An 18,454-nucleotide genomic window follows, 5' to 3' on the forward strand; every position below is an offset into this window, starting at 1 on the left:
GGACAGCAGCGACATTTAAACAAGGCTTGGGAGACAAGGTACACAGTGGTGCAAATAATACAAAATAGGACATAACGAGACAATCAGTGTCATTGGAAAACATGGACCAATGATGTCGATGCAACAAAAGCATCCATCCCAGAGGGCACAGAAAAGTTCTGCCGAGGATCCAGGACCAGCCCCCGCCCCCCACTACAGACAGACTGAGCCAGGCTGTACATGGAGAGGCTAGAGATGAAAAATCCACTCCTTGGGACAAGATATTTGTTATTCAACTTTATTTGTATAGTTGTTCTCTGGAAAGTTCTTCATCTTCAAAGCTAATTCTGAGAAAAGTAGCGTAAGGCACATACAAAGAAGTACTTTTGTCTTATCACAAAGAGAAGTTCTATATTTTGTAAATTTTTTTTCAGGGTATTAGTGAGAAGGACTATTCATGCAAAGCAAAAAAAATTTAAGCAAAGGCCACAAATGTCAGGCCCGTGAAGGTATGTGTGGGCTGTCTTCACATTTGATTTCATGTCGATATGATTAAGTAAATACATGTGTGGAGATCTAATCGCATCATATCATACAATTCCCCGGTGAACCCTGGACATCCTGACAGAGGTGTGCTAGCTTCAGGCCAAAGCGTTTCATTGAATTCAGTTTGTGGGGAGACAGATGAAATGGTGCTTCATGGTTTGGGTTTCCTAAAAGAAAGGGAAGATATTAGGGAGATGAAAATTAAAGAGAGACAGAGAATGTTTACCACAAACTTAATTATTTATCAAGAGAAGTGAAGTGAAAGTCGATCTGCTGCTGCTGCTGCTGCTGCTGCTAAGTCACTTCAGTCGTGTCCGACTATGCAACCCCATAGACGGCAGCCCACCAGGCTCCCCTGTCCCTGGGATTCTCCAGGCAAGAACACTGGAGTGGGTTGCCATTTCCTTCTCCAATGCATGAAAGTGAAAAGTGAAAGGGGAGTCACTCAGTCATGTCCGACTCTTAGCAGCCCCATGGACTGCAGCCTGCCAGGCTCCTCTCTGTCCATGGAATTCTCCAGGCCAGAATACTGGAATGAGTTGCCATTTCCTTCTCCAATCAAGAGTCGAACTGCCTTTTATTCTAGAAACTACTACTCATCAAGGGCAAAAAAAGGAAACTAAATTTTTCTTGTAGAAAACTAGCCGAGGTTTATATCCTTTCTCCGTACTAACCTATCAAACATCAGAGGGAAGCTGGCATCTTCCATTACAGTTTCCCCATTGCATTTTCATGAAAAATGGAGAGACTGAATTTACAGCTTAGTCCTGGGGGTAGGGGGGGAAGCAAGGGAGGAGCAAACAGCTAGACTAGAGACAGCATGAAGCAGCATCCCGTTAGGAGACAGAACTCAGTCTCAGACTATAGACTGTTTCTCCTGGGGCATCAACTTAGCATCAATTTCAAATATAAGAAATGAGAAATCTTTCGTAGTTCCATTCACCGCCATATTCTCCCTAGGACCATTTCTTCAAGCAAAATGCCTGGCATACGCATGAGCTATGAGATGGTTTGCTTTTAGACACTGAATGGTTTGCCCAGTGAAATGCGCCATGCCATGCATTTCAAGTTGCATTTTCAAGGACATAGGATCTCTCTGGGGGTCAGAGATGCAATTTAGGAAAGCGATTCTTGCCTTCCCTGCCAGGCATTTTGACCTCACGACAAACTTCTATGAACTAAATTCCAAACTAGAAGGCATCGGGTTGTTGTTGTTCAGTCACTAAGTCATGTCCAACTGTTTGCAACTCCATGGACTGCAGCATGCCAGGCTTCCCTGTCCTTCACCAACTCCCAAAGCTTGCTCAAACTCATGTCCATTGAGTCAGTGATGCCATCCAACCATCTCATCATCAGAGAAACAGGTAAAATGGCCTTGCCATAGGGTTTGTTTTTTTTTTTTAATCAGTCTATAGAGCCATTTGGCTACTGAAGGATTCTCTTTCAGCTGTGTCATTTCATATTCAATATTTTTTATAAGTATCACATTAAATTGCATAATTTTAAAAGACTTTACAAGCAGAGTGAATAGAAATGCATTTAACTGTATTTATGAGTCTTTTACTGTTGAGGGGAAGGTTGCTGTAAATATCAGCATATTTTCCTTTTCTATCATTCTTCAGATAGAATTCTAAAAGTTAACTTGCCAGTCTTCATTTTTTTCAAAATTGAGTCCTAATCCATTCCTAAGAAATGGGATTAGGGACACTAATCAGACTGACTTCTCAATTGTAACTTTTTTCTTCTACTTAGAAGAAAATTAAAAATAAAGAAATGAGATCGCTTCCAAATTGATCATCATTTGGCCCTAAAGTGGAGGTCTGTGTGGTCGCAAAATGAAAGAAAGCACTTGGGAAAGCATCAAATGATGGGCTAGATTTGCTTCCCTGGGGCTCAGACAGTAAAGAATCTGTCTGCAATGCAGGAAACCTGGATTCGATCCCTGGGTCAGGAAGATCCCCTAGAGAAGGGAATGGCAACCCACTCCAGTATTCTTGCCTGGATAATCCCATGGACAGAGGAGCCTGGAGGGCTACAGTCTATGGGGTTTCAAAGAGTTGGACAATACTTTGGCCACCTAATGCGAAGACCTGACTCATTGGAAAAGACCCTGATGCTTGGAAAATTGAGGGCAGGAGGAGAAGGGGACGCCAGGATGAGATGGTTGGATGGCATCACTGACTCAATGGACATGAGTTTGGGTGGATTCCGGGAGTTGGTGATGGACAGGGAGGCCTGGCGTGCTGCGGTTCATAGGGTCACAAAGATTTGGACACAACTGAGTGACTGAACTGAACTGAACTGAGTGACTAACACTTTCACTTTCAGATTTGCTTTGTAATTTGAATAAAGGAGTAATGAAACTTCCATAGTCCCAATAATACAGTGTGATGGCTGCTCCCACCAGCTCCAAGATTTCTTAAAAATACATCTTTTTTTTTAATATCAGTATTTTATGTATAAGTGTAAGTATATTAAAAGGGGAGATATATACTATTCAAATTGGTCTTTGGTGCACAGTGGAGCCTTCTGTTAGCTGATATTTATAAGCACTGGAGTTTCTTTTCCTGTCTATAGTGGTACCCTTTTGTCTGCCCTCCACTAGACAGGCTCCAAATGCGACTGCAAACCTTAACTGAAGACTTGCTGTGTGTCCAGCGCTCATTCTCTCATCCTCTATTTCTTCCTGCTCCCCTGGTATCAATAGCCACCAAATCGGTCTTACCTGCTTCAGTGGAGGCATGGTACAGACAGAAAGAAGACTAAAAAAAAATTTTTTTTAATGAACAAGAACCCTTAGGGTACCAGAGCAAATTGTGAGCCTCACTGCAGTAGAGAATAAATAGTTGCCCTCAAATCTGTTGGCAAGGTCAAACCATGTCAATAGAAACATAATGTTCACATGGCTATTTGCTAAAAGTCTGTTACATTAGATACTTTTATAGCTCTTAATGACCTTATCATATTTTCTGTATAGGCCACAACATTTGAGTATTTTCTCTGTGTCCTCAATATTCACTTTCAGCATCCTACTAATATAATACATTTAGGGTTACCTGCTGAAGCCAAAGCTCCAATACTTTGACCACCTGATGCCAAGAGCCAACTCATTGGAAAAGACCCTGATGCTGGGAAAGATTGAGGGCAGGAGGAGAAGGGATGACAGAGGATGAGATGGTTGGATGGCATCACTGACACGATGGACATGAGTTTGAGCAAGCTCTGGGAGTTGGTGATGGACAGGGAGGCCTGGCATGCTGCAGTCCATGGGGTCGCAAACAGTCGGACACGACTGAGCGACTGAACAACAAAAGGGTGAACTCACCAAACTGTTAAGAACCACATAATTCTTCTTCATTGTCACTAGAAGTTTAAAATTACAAGGTAGTAAGCATATTTGTCAAAGATATCTAAAGTGAGTTCACCTTATTCCAAACTGTTTCTACATGAGTGCTCTGGCTACTATTGAATAAATGGATGTTTTAATATAAATCAATGAATAGTAATATCAAGTACTTATCATTGAATCTGGCAATTATTTTTTTTCATGGGCAGCTAGCTTTGTGGGTTTTTTAGGTTGTATTGATAATTTATCACCATTGTTATGAACATCTATTGTAAATTCCCCCACAGATGTGTAAAGGAGTTCATGTGATAGATGCTGAGAACAGAATACTTCCTGTGTTTTCACTTAAATAAAGAGGGAGAAGCAGCAGCAGGTGCAACACAAACGTCCTCACCTGAAAGTCACACTTTTTACTAGAAATTGTATCAACCACAGCCTTCCTTGCCCCGGTGCCCAAGAAACAGGTCCAGGAAAGTTAACCAGCCCGGCGGCTCCAAGAAGGGGCAGCCCAGGGCCTTGGGAAGACAGACAAACAGGTCGAATTGGAATCTACCTCCCTCACTAAGTGAAATGTGGTCTAGACGGCAGACAGTAATAAACAAGCCTTCAACCCCAGAACAATGTGGCTACCTGGACAAGTGGAAAAGTAGAGCATGAAAAGGCCTAAGACTCTTCTTCCTCGTCTCCTTCTTCTTCTTCTTCTCCTGGTTCCTCTTCTTCTTCTTCAGCTTCCTCTCCCTCTGCTTCCCCTTCTGCTCCTTCTGTGGTTACTTCTTTTGTCTTTAACAAAAATTACACCGTTATGGAGAAGTGTAAGGGTCAACAGATACAGTGAGGAAGAGTGTAAAATATCAGACTAGAGGTCAGGGCCTCCCACACCCCATCGAACACACACACACAACATACCCATACCACACACACAACACACACACCTGCCACACATACACACCCCACATATATACCCACCACACACACATACAAGCCCAACACATACACACACCACACACATACCCCACAAACACATCACATACATACCCCACACACACCACACACATAATCCCCTACACAATCCCTTCTTGTACACCTACCACACACACATACACACCCAACACACACACAGAACACACATACCCCACACATACACACCTCACACACATACTCACCACACACATACACCCACCACACACACACCCAACATACACAAACCACCACACATTCAACAGACAACACACACATACCCTCCCAACACACCCCACACATGCACCCACCACACCCCACACATACACCCACCACATATACACACACACAGACATCACCTTCCTAAACAGAGACCCTTCACCCTGGGATGGTTCTGCTGGCAATACATTAATTCTAATGAGTTTCATGATTCCTCTTAAGCATATAGTCTTTACTTGTATTAACAGATTGTTCTAATACAATTACCTTTAAAAATTCAGAAAGCAGTTGGAAGAATAAAATACAAAAAGAATCTCAGCAAATAGAATTTTGTCAGAATTTTGATGAAGATTTAAACCTGTAAGCTGGCTATATTTTGTTATACAAAGTAATTTCTTGAATCCAAAGTTATCAGCAACCTACATAAATAATCTGAAACCACTTGCAAATTAATAATCTGTTTGTCTTATTTTTATACATAAAAATGGGATTTTTTAAAATGGAAGCTTGGCTAGCAAGAGAGGAATGAAAATTTATTATTGGAAAGATATAACATACAGGTAATGAAAATTTACTGTATAGAATAGGCTAAAAATAACTTTTAGGTCCAATAATAGGGATGCGTTTGATAAAATAATATTAAAATAATGAAACAGACCTATATTTACCATCCCTGTAAAATATATGGCTTAATTACATGAATAAAAGTAGATTACAGAAGAGTATCCATTAAGGTTTGATAAATACGTGTGTGTGTGTGTATGAGTGTGTAACTAGTGGGTCTCTCTGTGTAATGGGGTTATAAACTATTTTTAGTTTCTATTTTTCTCTGTATTATCTAAACTTTATATAAATGTCATGAATTATTTGCAATTTTAAAAATCAGCAAAAGTTTTGGGGAGGAGTTTCTTACACAAGTTCCTCATGTAAAATAAATATTGTGTTTGAAATTAAATGGACCTTTTATTACAAGCTGAGCTAAAGAAGGCTGAGCACTGAAAAAGTGATGTTTTAAAATCGTGTTGCTGGAGGAAACTCTTGAAAGTCCCTTGGACTACAAGGAGATGAAACCAATCAACCCTAAAGGAAATAAATCCTGAATATTCATTAGAAGGACTGTTGCTGAAGCTGAAGCTCCAGTACTTTGGCAACCTGATGCAAAGAGCATCAGGAAAGACCCTGATACTGGGGAAGATTGAAGGCAGGAGGAGAAGGGGATGACAGAGGGTGAGTTAGTTGGATGGCATCACCAACTCAATGGACATGAGTTTGAGTAAGCTCCAGAAGTTGGTGATGGACAGGGAGGCCTGGCGTGCTACAGTCCCTGGGGTCGCAGAGAGTCAGACGCCACTTAGTGACTGAACTTAACTGAACTGAAAAGCATTATAAACAATATACTTTCTATAAATGTCATGAATTATTTGCAATTTTAAAAATCAGCATAAGTTTTGGGGGGGAGTTTCTTATGACACTTGGGACCTCCTTTAATGTGAATGACCTTCCACTGAAATACCTAGACAATACATGTGACTTTTGGTAAATATTCTATCCTTGAGTTTTCAATTTTAATTTAGCTCTCTGATTAGCATTTGTACTTTTTAATTAATTTTTATTGGAATATAGCTGCTATTTCTTTTCCTTTCCCGTTGCCAGTGTTTTCCTTTATGGGTACAGGAAGGACGGCAGAGGGAAAGGCTCTGCCCCAAACAGTTGGAGGCTCTGATCAGCTGTTTTTACCTCTGAGTGATCCCTCTTTCCTTTCAATCCTGAATCCCCACAATGAAGATGCATCATCGACGCAATGGACATGAGTCTGAGCAAACTCTGGGAGATAATGAAGGACAGGAAAGCCTGGCTTGCTATAGTCCCTGGGGTCGAAAACAGCCGGACACAACTAAGCGACTGAACAACAGCAGCAATTACCAGAATCAAAACAGTAGGAGTTCTTGCCCTTGACCTCTACGTGGCAACCCTTGGGTCACTTAGAACCTGTGTTCTCAGCCTTGATAGAGCATCAGAATCACCTGAAGAGCTTCTCAAAACAATCTTCTTGGCTCCAACTCAGGGCTTCTGACCTTATAGATCTGGGGCCAGGCCTGAAAACATGTATTTGTAGAGGTTCCCAGGTGAGGCAGCTGCTTCTGCTCTGGAAACCCACTTTGAGAACCTCCGCTGAAGCCTGGACTTCCCTGGTGGCTCAGACGGTAAAGAGTCTGCCTGCAATGCAGGAGCCTGTGTTCTGTCTCTTAAATCACACTGGTTGATGACGGCATGGTGAGTGCTTACAAGTAGTAGGTTTGGTATCACCACCCGCCAAAGTCTTCATTTACCAGGGTGGGTTATGTTTGTTCCCATGCTGGTATATCCAAGTCAGTCTTATTGTAATTACACAACTTAAATAAATATCACAGGGACTTCCCTGGTGCAGTGGTTAAGATTTTGCCTTCCAATTCTGGGGGTACAGGTTCAATTCCTAGTCAAAAAGCTAAGATCACACGTGCCTTGAGGCCAAAAAACCAAAACATAAGACAAAAGCAATATTGTAACAAATTCAATAAAGACTTCAAAAATGGTACACATCAAAAAATCTTTTAAAAAAATAAGCACCATGGAATCCAATGATATATGAACATGAAAATAACTTTTTTCCCATGTAAAGTTAATGGAATACTTTGAAAAGACCAACATATGTCTGTCATCAAATGAAGTGTCGAAAAGCTTGGGTGCTAAGGAGGACTCCTGAAACACAAAAGGAAAGAAACCAAAACTGGAATTTCTAGACAGACTACTGATTATGTTAGGAAGACAGCAGGTAGTTCTAGTCATTGGACTATTTTTTAAAGAAGCTATTTTTGTCCTGTACCCAAAAACTTGGCAGTAAATACACATCTGTATATTTCAAGTTAAAATAAATGTTTAAGGTCTCTACATTTCTGTGATTTAACATTTTAATTAAATTCTTCATTTGTTCAAATAACTCCCAGCTCCAAATATGAGACATGAGGTCTCCCTAGGAATGTTGGTTATTATTTGAGCATAGATCCTGTAAATAAACATGTTGGCCAGCCCAATAATAGTTTAAATTATATGTTACAGAGGATATATTTCATTCCTTTAAATTTTATCCTTAATATCACTAATATTGTTTTATAACTTTTCTTTCATTGTTTTAAATGTACTTGTATCCTCAGTACTCACTTATGTAATACTTCTTACTTTGTGCAACTCTTTTTTTATCATTATTATTATTATTTTATTTGCCTGCTCTGGGTCTTAGTTGTGGTGCACCGGCTCAGTAATGATTGCATAGCACAGGGAATTCTACTCAATATTTTATAATAACATGTAAGGGAAAAGAATCACACATCAATCACTTTGTTACACATCTGAAACTAACATAACACCGTAAATCAACTATGTTCCAAAAAAAAAAAAACCACACACACACAAATAGTAATGCTCCCCCTGGATAGATCCACACTAGAAATCCTGGAACCATGTGGTTACTTACCTATGTCACATGTCTTCCAGACACTAAATGATGAGCTGCATGTTTAAACCTCCTGGTGTCTAAGGTACACACCATGGTGCAAGACTACAATTAAGACTCAGTATTATCCGCTGCCTTAACACTGGTAAAATTGGGAAGACTTACAATGGCCTGACCACTGGCTCCCCTCCCGCTCTGATCCCACAAATTAGGTCTCTCACCCAAGCAGCCCTCGGTATCAAGGGACCAGATACAGTGCCTGCTTTCACCCCAGAATTACTCAATCAGGCCAACCATGTCCCCCGTGTGGACTCGGGGACACCCCACCCTCTTGATTCTACACAACCTGCCTCCCGCAGCCCTGGTTGTTCACACTGTTCCCAAGGGACCCTACCCCGTGTGGCCCTGCCCTGTGTAGATGACCTTATCCCCCGGGAGCACATGTGAATAATAAACCCTGTCCACACCTGTGGCTAATTCATGTCAATGTATGGCAAACACCACCACAATATTGTAAAGTCATTATCCTCCAGTTAAAATTAATTAATTAATTAAGAAAATAAAATAAGCCCTGTCCATCTCACTTGTCCAGTGAGTGGTCCAGTTGTGTGTCTGCCATTCCCATAACCAGAGGGAGGGAATTCCTCACTCACCAACAAGGTAAAGAGGAGGCCATCAAGTAACACCCATGAGAACCACACAAGCAGCATAAACGGTGCGCTATTCAATGGGGTGGGAAGGAAAAAGGGAGAAGGCATCACCACTGAAGGATTTGGTCCGGCCTGGCCTGACTTCATTGATAACACCTTCACCACAAGAGGTGAAGGCTTCAGAGCCCCTGTTTCTCCATTCACCTCCAAATGTATCTCCAACTTATTTTATTTCTCTTCTTGGCAGGCTAAAGGAGGACTTTCTGGGAATGTGGGTTGAGTCAGCTTCTCTGTATCATGAACATGGAGAAATGTTGGAAAAGCTGCAATTCTCTCACCTAAAAGATGCTTCTGTTAAGCACAACACAACTGTGAAATATGCTACTGTACCTCTTCCGCTGCTGTCTCTTCCTCTTCTTCCTTAAATCCACAAACAGAAATTAAATAAAAACATAAATTCACATAAGTTTTAAGTTGAATCTAAAAATTAAGCAAACTATATAGCCAATACTTGGTAATAACTGTAAATGGAAAGCAACTTTTAAAATGGCATAAAAATTTAAAACTATAAAAAATTTTACTTAAAAAAATAAATAGAAATTAAGCAAGCTATAATAAATGCATGTTTACCAAAACTAAGAATATCAATTTATTGAGAAAACATCAATAGCAAAGATATTATAACTGAGCAATGCCTACTTATTTCATGCATTTTATTTCAAGTCCTTGGAATATTATAAAATCAAAGACATATTTTCATCACTCTTACTCCTAAGAAAATACAACTAATTAGTAATACTGCTTAATTATATGTTTAATACTGTTCTATATCCAAAGCATATTGCAGACCTATAGAGCTATCAAGGAAAATTCAGACTATATATGTAAGCAACTAGAAAATTTGAACTAAATTATGTCTTTTCTGCTTTTATGACCTTATAAGTATGCCTTACTTCAGTTCTGAACCAACTAATAAAAGTAGATTAAAAACTTTTCCTCCATCAGAACAAATAACATTCTAAACCATTTAAACACTGAGTCCTGGTTAAAGAAAGAAACTTAAAGTTAAGAAATGATAAAGCCATTTCCAGGCTCAAACAGGTCTCCACTCTGCCAATGCACAGAAGTTTCTATTTCCCTGGGATCAAAGTAGGAAAACCAGGCAATACCTCCTAAAATTGCAAAGAAATAAGAACCTTCACATCCTTTCCCAGAATGGCCCTCTCGTGAGCCTTTCTGGGGCCAGAGTATTACAACGGCTTTAATTGGGCAGGAAGATCTGGTTCTAAAAAGTAGTCCCTAAACATTCCTAATGCCTTTCAAAGCAGGCAGTGAGCTCATGGAATTCTGGACCAAAGGAGTTGAAAGCAACCTCATAATTACCTATATCCTCTTACTCAGTCTTTTCTTTGGACAAATGAGGACACAAAGACCACAGGGTTAAGTAATTAGACAAAAATCAGAAGCCAAGTAACACAATCAGGACTTCCTCTGAGACTCTCTGTTGTTGTTGTTGTTTAGTTGCTAAGCGTGTCCAATTCTTTGTGGCCCATAGACTGCAGCAGGCCAGGCTTCCCTGTCCTTCACTATCTCCCCAAGTTTGCTCAAACTCATGCCTACTCAGTCAGTGATGCCTTCCAACCATCTCATCCTTTGTCGCCCCCTTATCCTGTTTCCTAACTTAGTGTTCTTCCTACTACACCACACTACCTCTCAAGATTATCACAGAAGGCAAGTCATGGAGGGCCTGCCATATAGCCACCTTCTCTGGCCCAGCCTCAAGTTCTTGGCCAGCTCCAGAACAATACTCTCAGATTTCTGATGCTGGCAAAGAAAATACAGAAAGCCTGATCCAGCCAGCTTAACCTGAGTCAACCCAAGAGGTGTCCCAGTACGGGGAATCTCTAAACTGAAGCTGGCAACACAGCAAGTCTTATAAAGTTCAGGAAAAGATAGTCCTGCACTTGTTGCAGAATCTGAGTGTTGGTTTTTCAGCAATGTGTTGAATATTAAATGTCTTTGATATTGTCTACCTCTGCCAATGCCTTGTCTTTCCTTCACCATGACTGCCATCTTCTCTCACCAAGATTACATCACCTCTAGGCTTCCTTATCTCCAAGTAACTCTCCACACTATAGCCAGAGATATCATTCTAAAAGACATCCCAGGGACTTCCCTGGTGGTCCAATGGTTGGGAATCTGCCTGCTAAAGCAGGGGACCCAGGTTCCATCCCTGGTTCAGGAATCTCCCACATGCTTCAGGGCAACTAAACCTGTGCACCGCAACTGCTGAGCCTGAGCTCTAGAGCCTGTGCTGAGCAACAAGAGAAGTCCCTGCAATGAGAACCCCATGCACCGCAATTAGACAGTAGCCCCTGCTAACTAAAACTAGAGAGCCCACACACAGCAAGAAGATCTAGTGCAGTCAAAAAATTATTAGTTAACTTAAAAAAGACAATCCACCTCATGTCTAAAACCTTCCATCTTTTCATGATAAATCCATAATCTTTAGGATGGTTGAGAGGCCGTCATGATTTGGCTCCTGCTCACCTTTCTAGTCACATCATGTTTTACTTCAGCTAATGATCACATGTAACTTTCTCACATCAGCCACACCTTCCAGGACACTGCATACAATGATATTTTCAAGGAAGACTTTCCTGACCCCCAAGGGCTTCCCTGGTGGCTCAGTAGTGAAGAATTTGCCTGCCAATGTGGCAGAATCAAGTTTGATCCCTAGGTGGGGAAGATCCCCTGGAGAAGGAAATGGCAGCTCATTCCAGTTTTCTTGCCTGGGAAATCCCAAGGACAGAGGAGCCTGGCAGGTTACAGTTCATGGGGCAGCAGAGTCAAACCCAGCTTAGCAACTAACCAATAACAACAAGGGCTGAGTTAAAGAATCCCCTTATTTGCTCCTACAATCATCATTTATTGGCCTCCCTGACTGTCTGTGTGCTCTTGTGGGCACAACATGTGTCCTTGTTCATTTTGGGGTTTCCAGGACCCAGCTACTGTCTGGAATAAATACAATAAATGTATTAAGTGACTAAATAAATGAACCTGTAACTCTTTTAGATCTATTAACTCTTTAGATCTCAAAGAACATGCATTTTCTTCTTATCCACATACAATCAAATTAGAATTCACACTACACAATACAGAACTATCAGCTATGTAGAGTTTTACACTTTCTAAATCCAATTATTTTTATTAATTGTGTACAGTTGAAACAACTGAGTTAACAAAAACACACTATTAAAAATGGGGTTATCCTTAGAGCTAGGCTGGAGGCCACTAAGAGTTCTTATAGGAATAAGTGGTCATCTCAACTTCTAGAGGTTAGCTAGCAGCAATTACCACGGAACCTAGGGCTTTTTATCAATACCTGAATTGACCTTGATTTCTTGAAAGAGGCATTAAATAGAAAAAGTAATTGCTCAGAGAATTTCTAGAGATACTTAGCCTCAAAAGGTCAAGTAGAGAAAAACAAATATTGTATATTAACACGTATATGTGGGATGTAGGGAGAAGGCGATGGCACCCCACTCCGGTACTCTTGCCTGGAAAATCCCATGGACAGAGGAGCCTGGCAGGCTGCAGTCCATGGGGTCATGAAGAGTCGGACACAACTGAGTGACTTTCCTTTCACTTTTTACTTTCATGCATTGGAGAAGGAAATGGCAACACACTCCAGTGTTCTTGCCTGGAGAATCTCAGGGACAGGGGAGCCTGGTGGGCTGCCATCTATGGGGTCGCACAGAGTCAGACATGACTGAAGTGACTTAGCAGCAGCAGGAGTGGGATGTAGACAAATGGTACAGGTGAATCTATTTGCAAATCAGAAGTAGAGACATTGACATAGAGAACAAATGTATGGACACCAAGAGAGGAAGGAAGGGTGGGATGAATTGGGAGAAAGGAATTGACGTATATACACTCTGTGTATAAAATAGGTAACTAATAAAAACCTATTGTATAGTACAGGGAACTCTACTCAGTGCTCTGCGGTGACCTGAATAGGAAGGAAGACCAGAACGGAGGGGATATATGTATACATATAGCTGATTTACTTTGCTGTAACGTAGAAACTAACACATATTGTAAAGTAACTATACTCAAATTAAAAAAAAAAGTTTTAAAGGTCATGTAAACTTTGAAGAAACTTGGCTAAGACCATCATCAGCTCTACCAGAACAGAAGCTAATTTTCACGGCACCATCCCCGATCCCTGGACTGCATGGCATGAGGCAGCATTCAATCTGTCAATAAAATGTTGAATTAAGGTATTTATGTATGCCATTCCTGCCTCAAATCCTTCTTAGGAGGAGATGGGATATTAATTAAATAAAAACTTCAGTGCCCATCCTACAGTTCAGTTGCTCATTCATGTCTGACTCTTTGCAACCCCAAGGACTGCAGCATGCCAGGCTTCCCTGTTCATCACCAACTCCCAGAGCTTGCTCAAATTCATGTCCATTGTGTCAGTGATGCCATCCAACCATTTCATCCTCTGTCATCCCCTTCTCCTCTCGCCTTCAATCTTTTCCAGCATCAGGGTCTTTTCCAATGAGTCAGTTCTTTGCATCAGGTGGCCAAAGGATTGGAGTTTCAGCTTCAGCATTAGTCCTTTCAATGAGTATTCAGGACTGATTTCCTTTAGGTTTGACTGGGTTGATCTCCTTGCAGTCCAAGGAACTCTCAGGAGTCTTCTCCAACACCACAGTTCAAAAGCATCAATTCTTCGACACTCAGCTTTCTTTATGATCCAACTCTCACATCCATATATGACTACTGGAAAAACCATAGCTTTGATTAGATGGACCTTTGCTGGAAGAGTAATGTCTCTGTTTTTTAATATGCTGTCTAGGTTGGTCACAGCTTTTCTTCCAAGGAGCAAGCGTCTTTTCATTTCATGGCTGCAGCCACCATCTGCAGTGATTTTGGAGCCCCCCAAAATAAAGTCTGTCACTGTTTCCACTGTTTTCCCATCTATTTGCCTTGAAGTGATGGGACCGGATGTCATGATATTTGTTTTTCTGAATGTTAACCTTTAAGCCAACTTTTTCACTCTTCTCTTTCTCTTTCATCAAGAGGCTCTTCAGTTCCTCTTCACTTTCTGCCATAAGGATGGTGTCATCTGCATATCTGAGATGATATTGATATTTCTCCCAGCCATCTTGATTCCAGCTTGTGTTTCATCCAGCCTGGCATTTCACATGATGTACTCTGTATTTAAGTTATATAAGCAGGGTGACAGTATATAGCCTTGACATACTCCTTTTTCTATTTGGAACCAGTCTGTTGTTCCATGTCCAATTCTAACTGCTGCTTCCTGACCTGCATACAGATTTCTCGGGAGGCAGGTCAGATGGTCTGGTATTCTCATCTCTTTAAGAATTTTCCACAGTTTATTGTGATCCACACAGTTGAAGGCTTTGGTGTAGTCAATAAAGCAGAAGCTGATGTTTTTGTGGAACTCTCTTGCTTTTTCTAGATGTTGGCCATTTGATCTGTGCTTCCTCTGCCTTTTCTAAATCCAGCTTGAACATCTGGAAATTCTTGCTTCATATACTTTTGAAGCCTCACTTGGAGAATTTTGAGCATTACTTTGTTAGCATGTGAGATTAGTGCAATTGTACAGCAGTTTGAACATTCTTTGGCATTGTCCTTCTTTGGGATTGGAATGAAAACTGACCTTTTCCAGTCCTGTGGCCACTGCTGAGTTTTCCAAACTTGCTGGCATATTGAGTGCAGCACTTTCACAGCACCATCTTTTAGGACTTGAAATAGCTCAGTTGAATTCCATTACCTCCACTAGCTTTGCTCATAGTGATGCTTCCTAAGGCCCACTTGACCTCTCATTCCAGGATGTCTGGCTCTAGATCAGTAATCACACCACTGTGGTTATCTGGGTCATGAAGATCTTTTTCGTATAGTTCTTCTGTGTATTCTCGCCACCTCTTCTGAATATCTTCTGATTCTGTTAAGTCCATACCATTTCTGTCCTTTATTGTGCCCATCTTTGCATGAAATGTTCCCTTGGTATCTCTAATTTTCTTGAAGAGATCTCTAGTCTTTCCCATTCCATTGTTTTCCTCTATTTCTTTGCATCAATCACTGAGAAAGGCTTTCTAATCTCACCTTGCTATTCTTTGGAACTCTGCATTCAGATGAGTATATCTTTCCTTTTCTCCTTTGCCTTTCGCTTCTCTTCTTTTCTCAGCTATTTATAAAGCCTCCTCAGACAACCATCTTACCTCTGTGCATTTCTTTTTCTTGGGGATGGTCTTGATCACTGCCTCCTACACAATGTCATGAACCTCCATCCATAGTTCTTCAGGCACTCTGTCTATTAGATCTAATCCCTTGAGTCTATTTGTCACTTCTACTGTATAATTGTAAGGGATTTGATTTAGGTCATACCTGAATGGTTTAGTGGTTTTCTCTACTTTCTTCAATTTAAGTCTGAATTTTGTAATAAGGAGTTCATTATCTGAGCCACAGTCAGCGCCTGGTCTTGTTTTTGTTGACTGTATAGAGCTTCTCCATTTTCGACTGTGAAGAATATAATCAAACTGATTTTGGTATTGACCATCTGGTGATGTCCACCTGTAGAGTTTTCTCTTGTGTTGTTGGAAGAGGGTGTTTGCTATGACCAGTGTGTTCTCTTGGAAAAACTCTGTTAGCCTTTGCCCTGCTTCATTTTGTACTCCAAGGCCAAACTTGCCTGTTACTCCAGGCATCTCTTGATTTCCTACTTTTGCATTGTAGTCCCCTATAAGGAAAAGGAAATCTTTTTTGGGTCTTAGTTCTAAAAAGCCTTGTAGGTCTTCACAGAACTATTCAACTTCAGCTTCTTCAGCATTACTTGTTGGGGCATAGAGTTGGATTATTGTGATATTGAGTGTTTTGCCTTGGAAACGAACAGAGATCATTCTGTGATTTTTGAGATTGCATCCAGGTATTGCATTTTGGACTCTTTTGTTGACTATGAGGGCTACTCCATTTCTTCTAAGGGATTCTTGCCCACAGTATTAGATATAATGGTCACTTAGCTCACAAAATTTTAAAGCATCAGAATTACACAGATCCTTAAATGTCCTCTTGAGGCTCAGATGGTAAAGAATCTGCCTGCAATGCAGGAAACACGGGTTCAATCCCTGAGTCGGGAATATCCGCAGGAGGAGGAAATGGCTACCACTCCAGTATTCTTGCCTGGGAAATCCCATGGATAGAAGAGCCTGGTGGGCTACAGTCCATGGTGTCACAAAGAGTCAGACATGACTGAGCGACTAAACAACAACAACAGAATAGGTTTGAATCATGCACTGGACAAAGCTACAACTTAAAATTATTTTACCTTGTTGTTCTTCTAAGAAAGCTAGTCCATCAGTAGAGACACAGACCTAGAGAACACACTTAAGAAAAGACGGGTGGAAAAGAAGGAGAGGGTGGAATGCATGAAGAAGGTAACATAGAAACATACACTACCATATGTAAAATAGATAGCCAGTAGGAATTTGCTGTGTGACTCAGGGTACTCAAACCAGGGCTCTGTAACAACCTAGAGGGATGGGATGGGGAGGGAGATAGGATATGGCTGATTCATGTTGATGTTTAGCAGAAACCAACAAAATATTGTAGAGCAATTATCCTTCAATTAAAAATAAATAAATAAACTTTTTTAAAAAAAGAAACCTAGTTAAAGGAAGTCTCCAAAGTGAGAAGCCTTAGAATTTCATAGCAGCTGTTTCTCTTGGGAAGTTGGCCAGGGAGGCAGGCTGCTGACATGGCATGTGACCAGGACTAAGGACAGGTGTCAGCCGTGGTGAGTGTCAGGCAGTGGCTGGTTAAGACAAGTGGCCAGTGTGGAAGGAAGGCAGGGACCAGCCCAGAGGGATCTGAAGAGGGTGACCAGGCTGGAGGTCAGGAATAAGAGCAGGGTTCTTGTTGGGAGCCACATAGGGCATTACTGACAAAATGGAGGCATGGTCCCCAGCCCCCTCTCCTCATTCCGCAGGCATGGATCCTGGGATGAAGGAGTTAGGCCTTGTAATTCTGACTTGTCTTTTCCTCTCCTCTGCTGAGTTGACTGAAAAGGAATATTAGGGTGCTTATTGTTCTTGAGAGGAGCATGAAAAGGCACAAAGCCTTCTTCAGTTGTGCTCAGAAAATAATTCATAAAGTTAATCACTGACATTTGTTCAAGGACTTTTACAAAAGAGTGTTCCAGGATGAGCACATAGGCCGTAGCTTGAGGCCATGGGAGGGATTGATATCTGAAGCCTATTTGTGGGGAGAATATTTATGGCAAAGGAATTTACTGAATTTAGGGCTTATAAATAATTAAAATAGTTAGAAGTTAAAGATTTAAGGAATGTTGTAAAGTTAGCATATTTTACTATAGCTTATAGAAGTTAGGAATTTTTAGACACTATAGCTAGAAACGGAATGAAGCAGGGCAAAGACCAATAGAGTTTTGCCAAGAAAATGCACTGGTCATAACAAACACCCTCTTCAAACAACACAAGAGAAGACTCTATACATGGACATCACCAGATGGTCAACACTGAAATCAGATTGATTATATTCTTTGCAGCCAAAGATGGAGAAGCTCTATACAGTCAGCAAAAACAAGACCAGGAGCTGACTGTGGCTCAGACCATGAACTCCTTATTGCCAAATTCAGACTTAAATTGAAGAGTAGGGAAAACCACTAGACCATTCAGGTATGACCTAAATCAAATCCCTTATGATTATACAGTGGAAGTGAGAAATAGATTTAAGGGCCTAGATCTGATAGATAGAGTGCCTGATGAACTATGGAATGAGGTTCGTGACATTGTACAGGAGACAGGGATCAAGACCATCCCCATGGGAAAAAAATGCAAAAAAGCAAAATGGCTGTCTGGGGAGGCCTTACAAATAGCTGTGAAAAGAAGAGAAGTGAAAAGCAAAGTAGCAAAGGAAAGATATGAGCATCTGAATGCAGAGTTCCAAAGAATAGCAAGAAGAGATAAGAAAGCCTTCTTCAGCGATCAATGCAAAGAAATAGAGGAAAACAACAGAATGGGAAAGACTAGAGATCTCTTCAAGAAAATCAGAGATACCAAAGGAACATTTCATGCAAAGATGGGCTCGATAAAGGACAGAAATGGTATGGACCTAACAGAAGCAGAAGATATTAAGAAGAGATGGCTAGAATACATAGAACTGTACAAAAAAGATCTTCACAACCCAGATAATCATGATGGTGTGATCACTGAC

The 18,454-nt window shown here is 40.9% G+C and overlaps 1 protein-coding gene across 2 annotated transcripts in view; it reads right to left on the minus strand.

Moving 5' to 3' along the window:
- Positions 1 to 263: 263 nt before the first annotated feature.
- Positions 264 to 18,454, minus strand: part of SH3BGR (SH3 domain binding glutamate rich protein) — a 72,923-nt gene continuing 54,732 nt past the window's right edge. For both annotated transcript variants that reach the window (XM_086342609.1, XM_086342533.1), the window contains 3 exons: positions 9,578 to 9,607; positions 4,502 to 4,651; positions 264 to 692 (listed from right to left, as the gene is read on the minus strand). In XM_086342609.1, coding sequence (XP_086198735.1) covers positions 4,535 to 4,651; positions 9,578 to 9,607 — 147 coding nt within the window. In that variant the 3' untranslated portion in view covers positions 264 to 692; positions 4,502 to 4,534. The remainder of the gene's footprint in view (positions 693 to 4,501; positions 4,652 to 9,577; positions 9,608 to 18,454) is intronic.

This window comes from Bos grunniens, chromosome 1, assembly GCF_055505025.1.
Source record: "Bos grunniens cultivar Pamir isolate PY7600 chromosome 1, Bosgru_T2T1.0, whole genome shotgun sequence".
In the NCBI taxonomy this organism is placed as follows: Eukaryota; Metazoa; Chordata; class Mammalia; order Artiodactyla; family Bovidae; genus Bos; species Bos grunniens.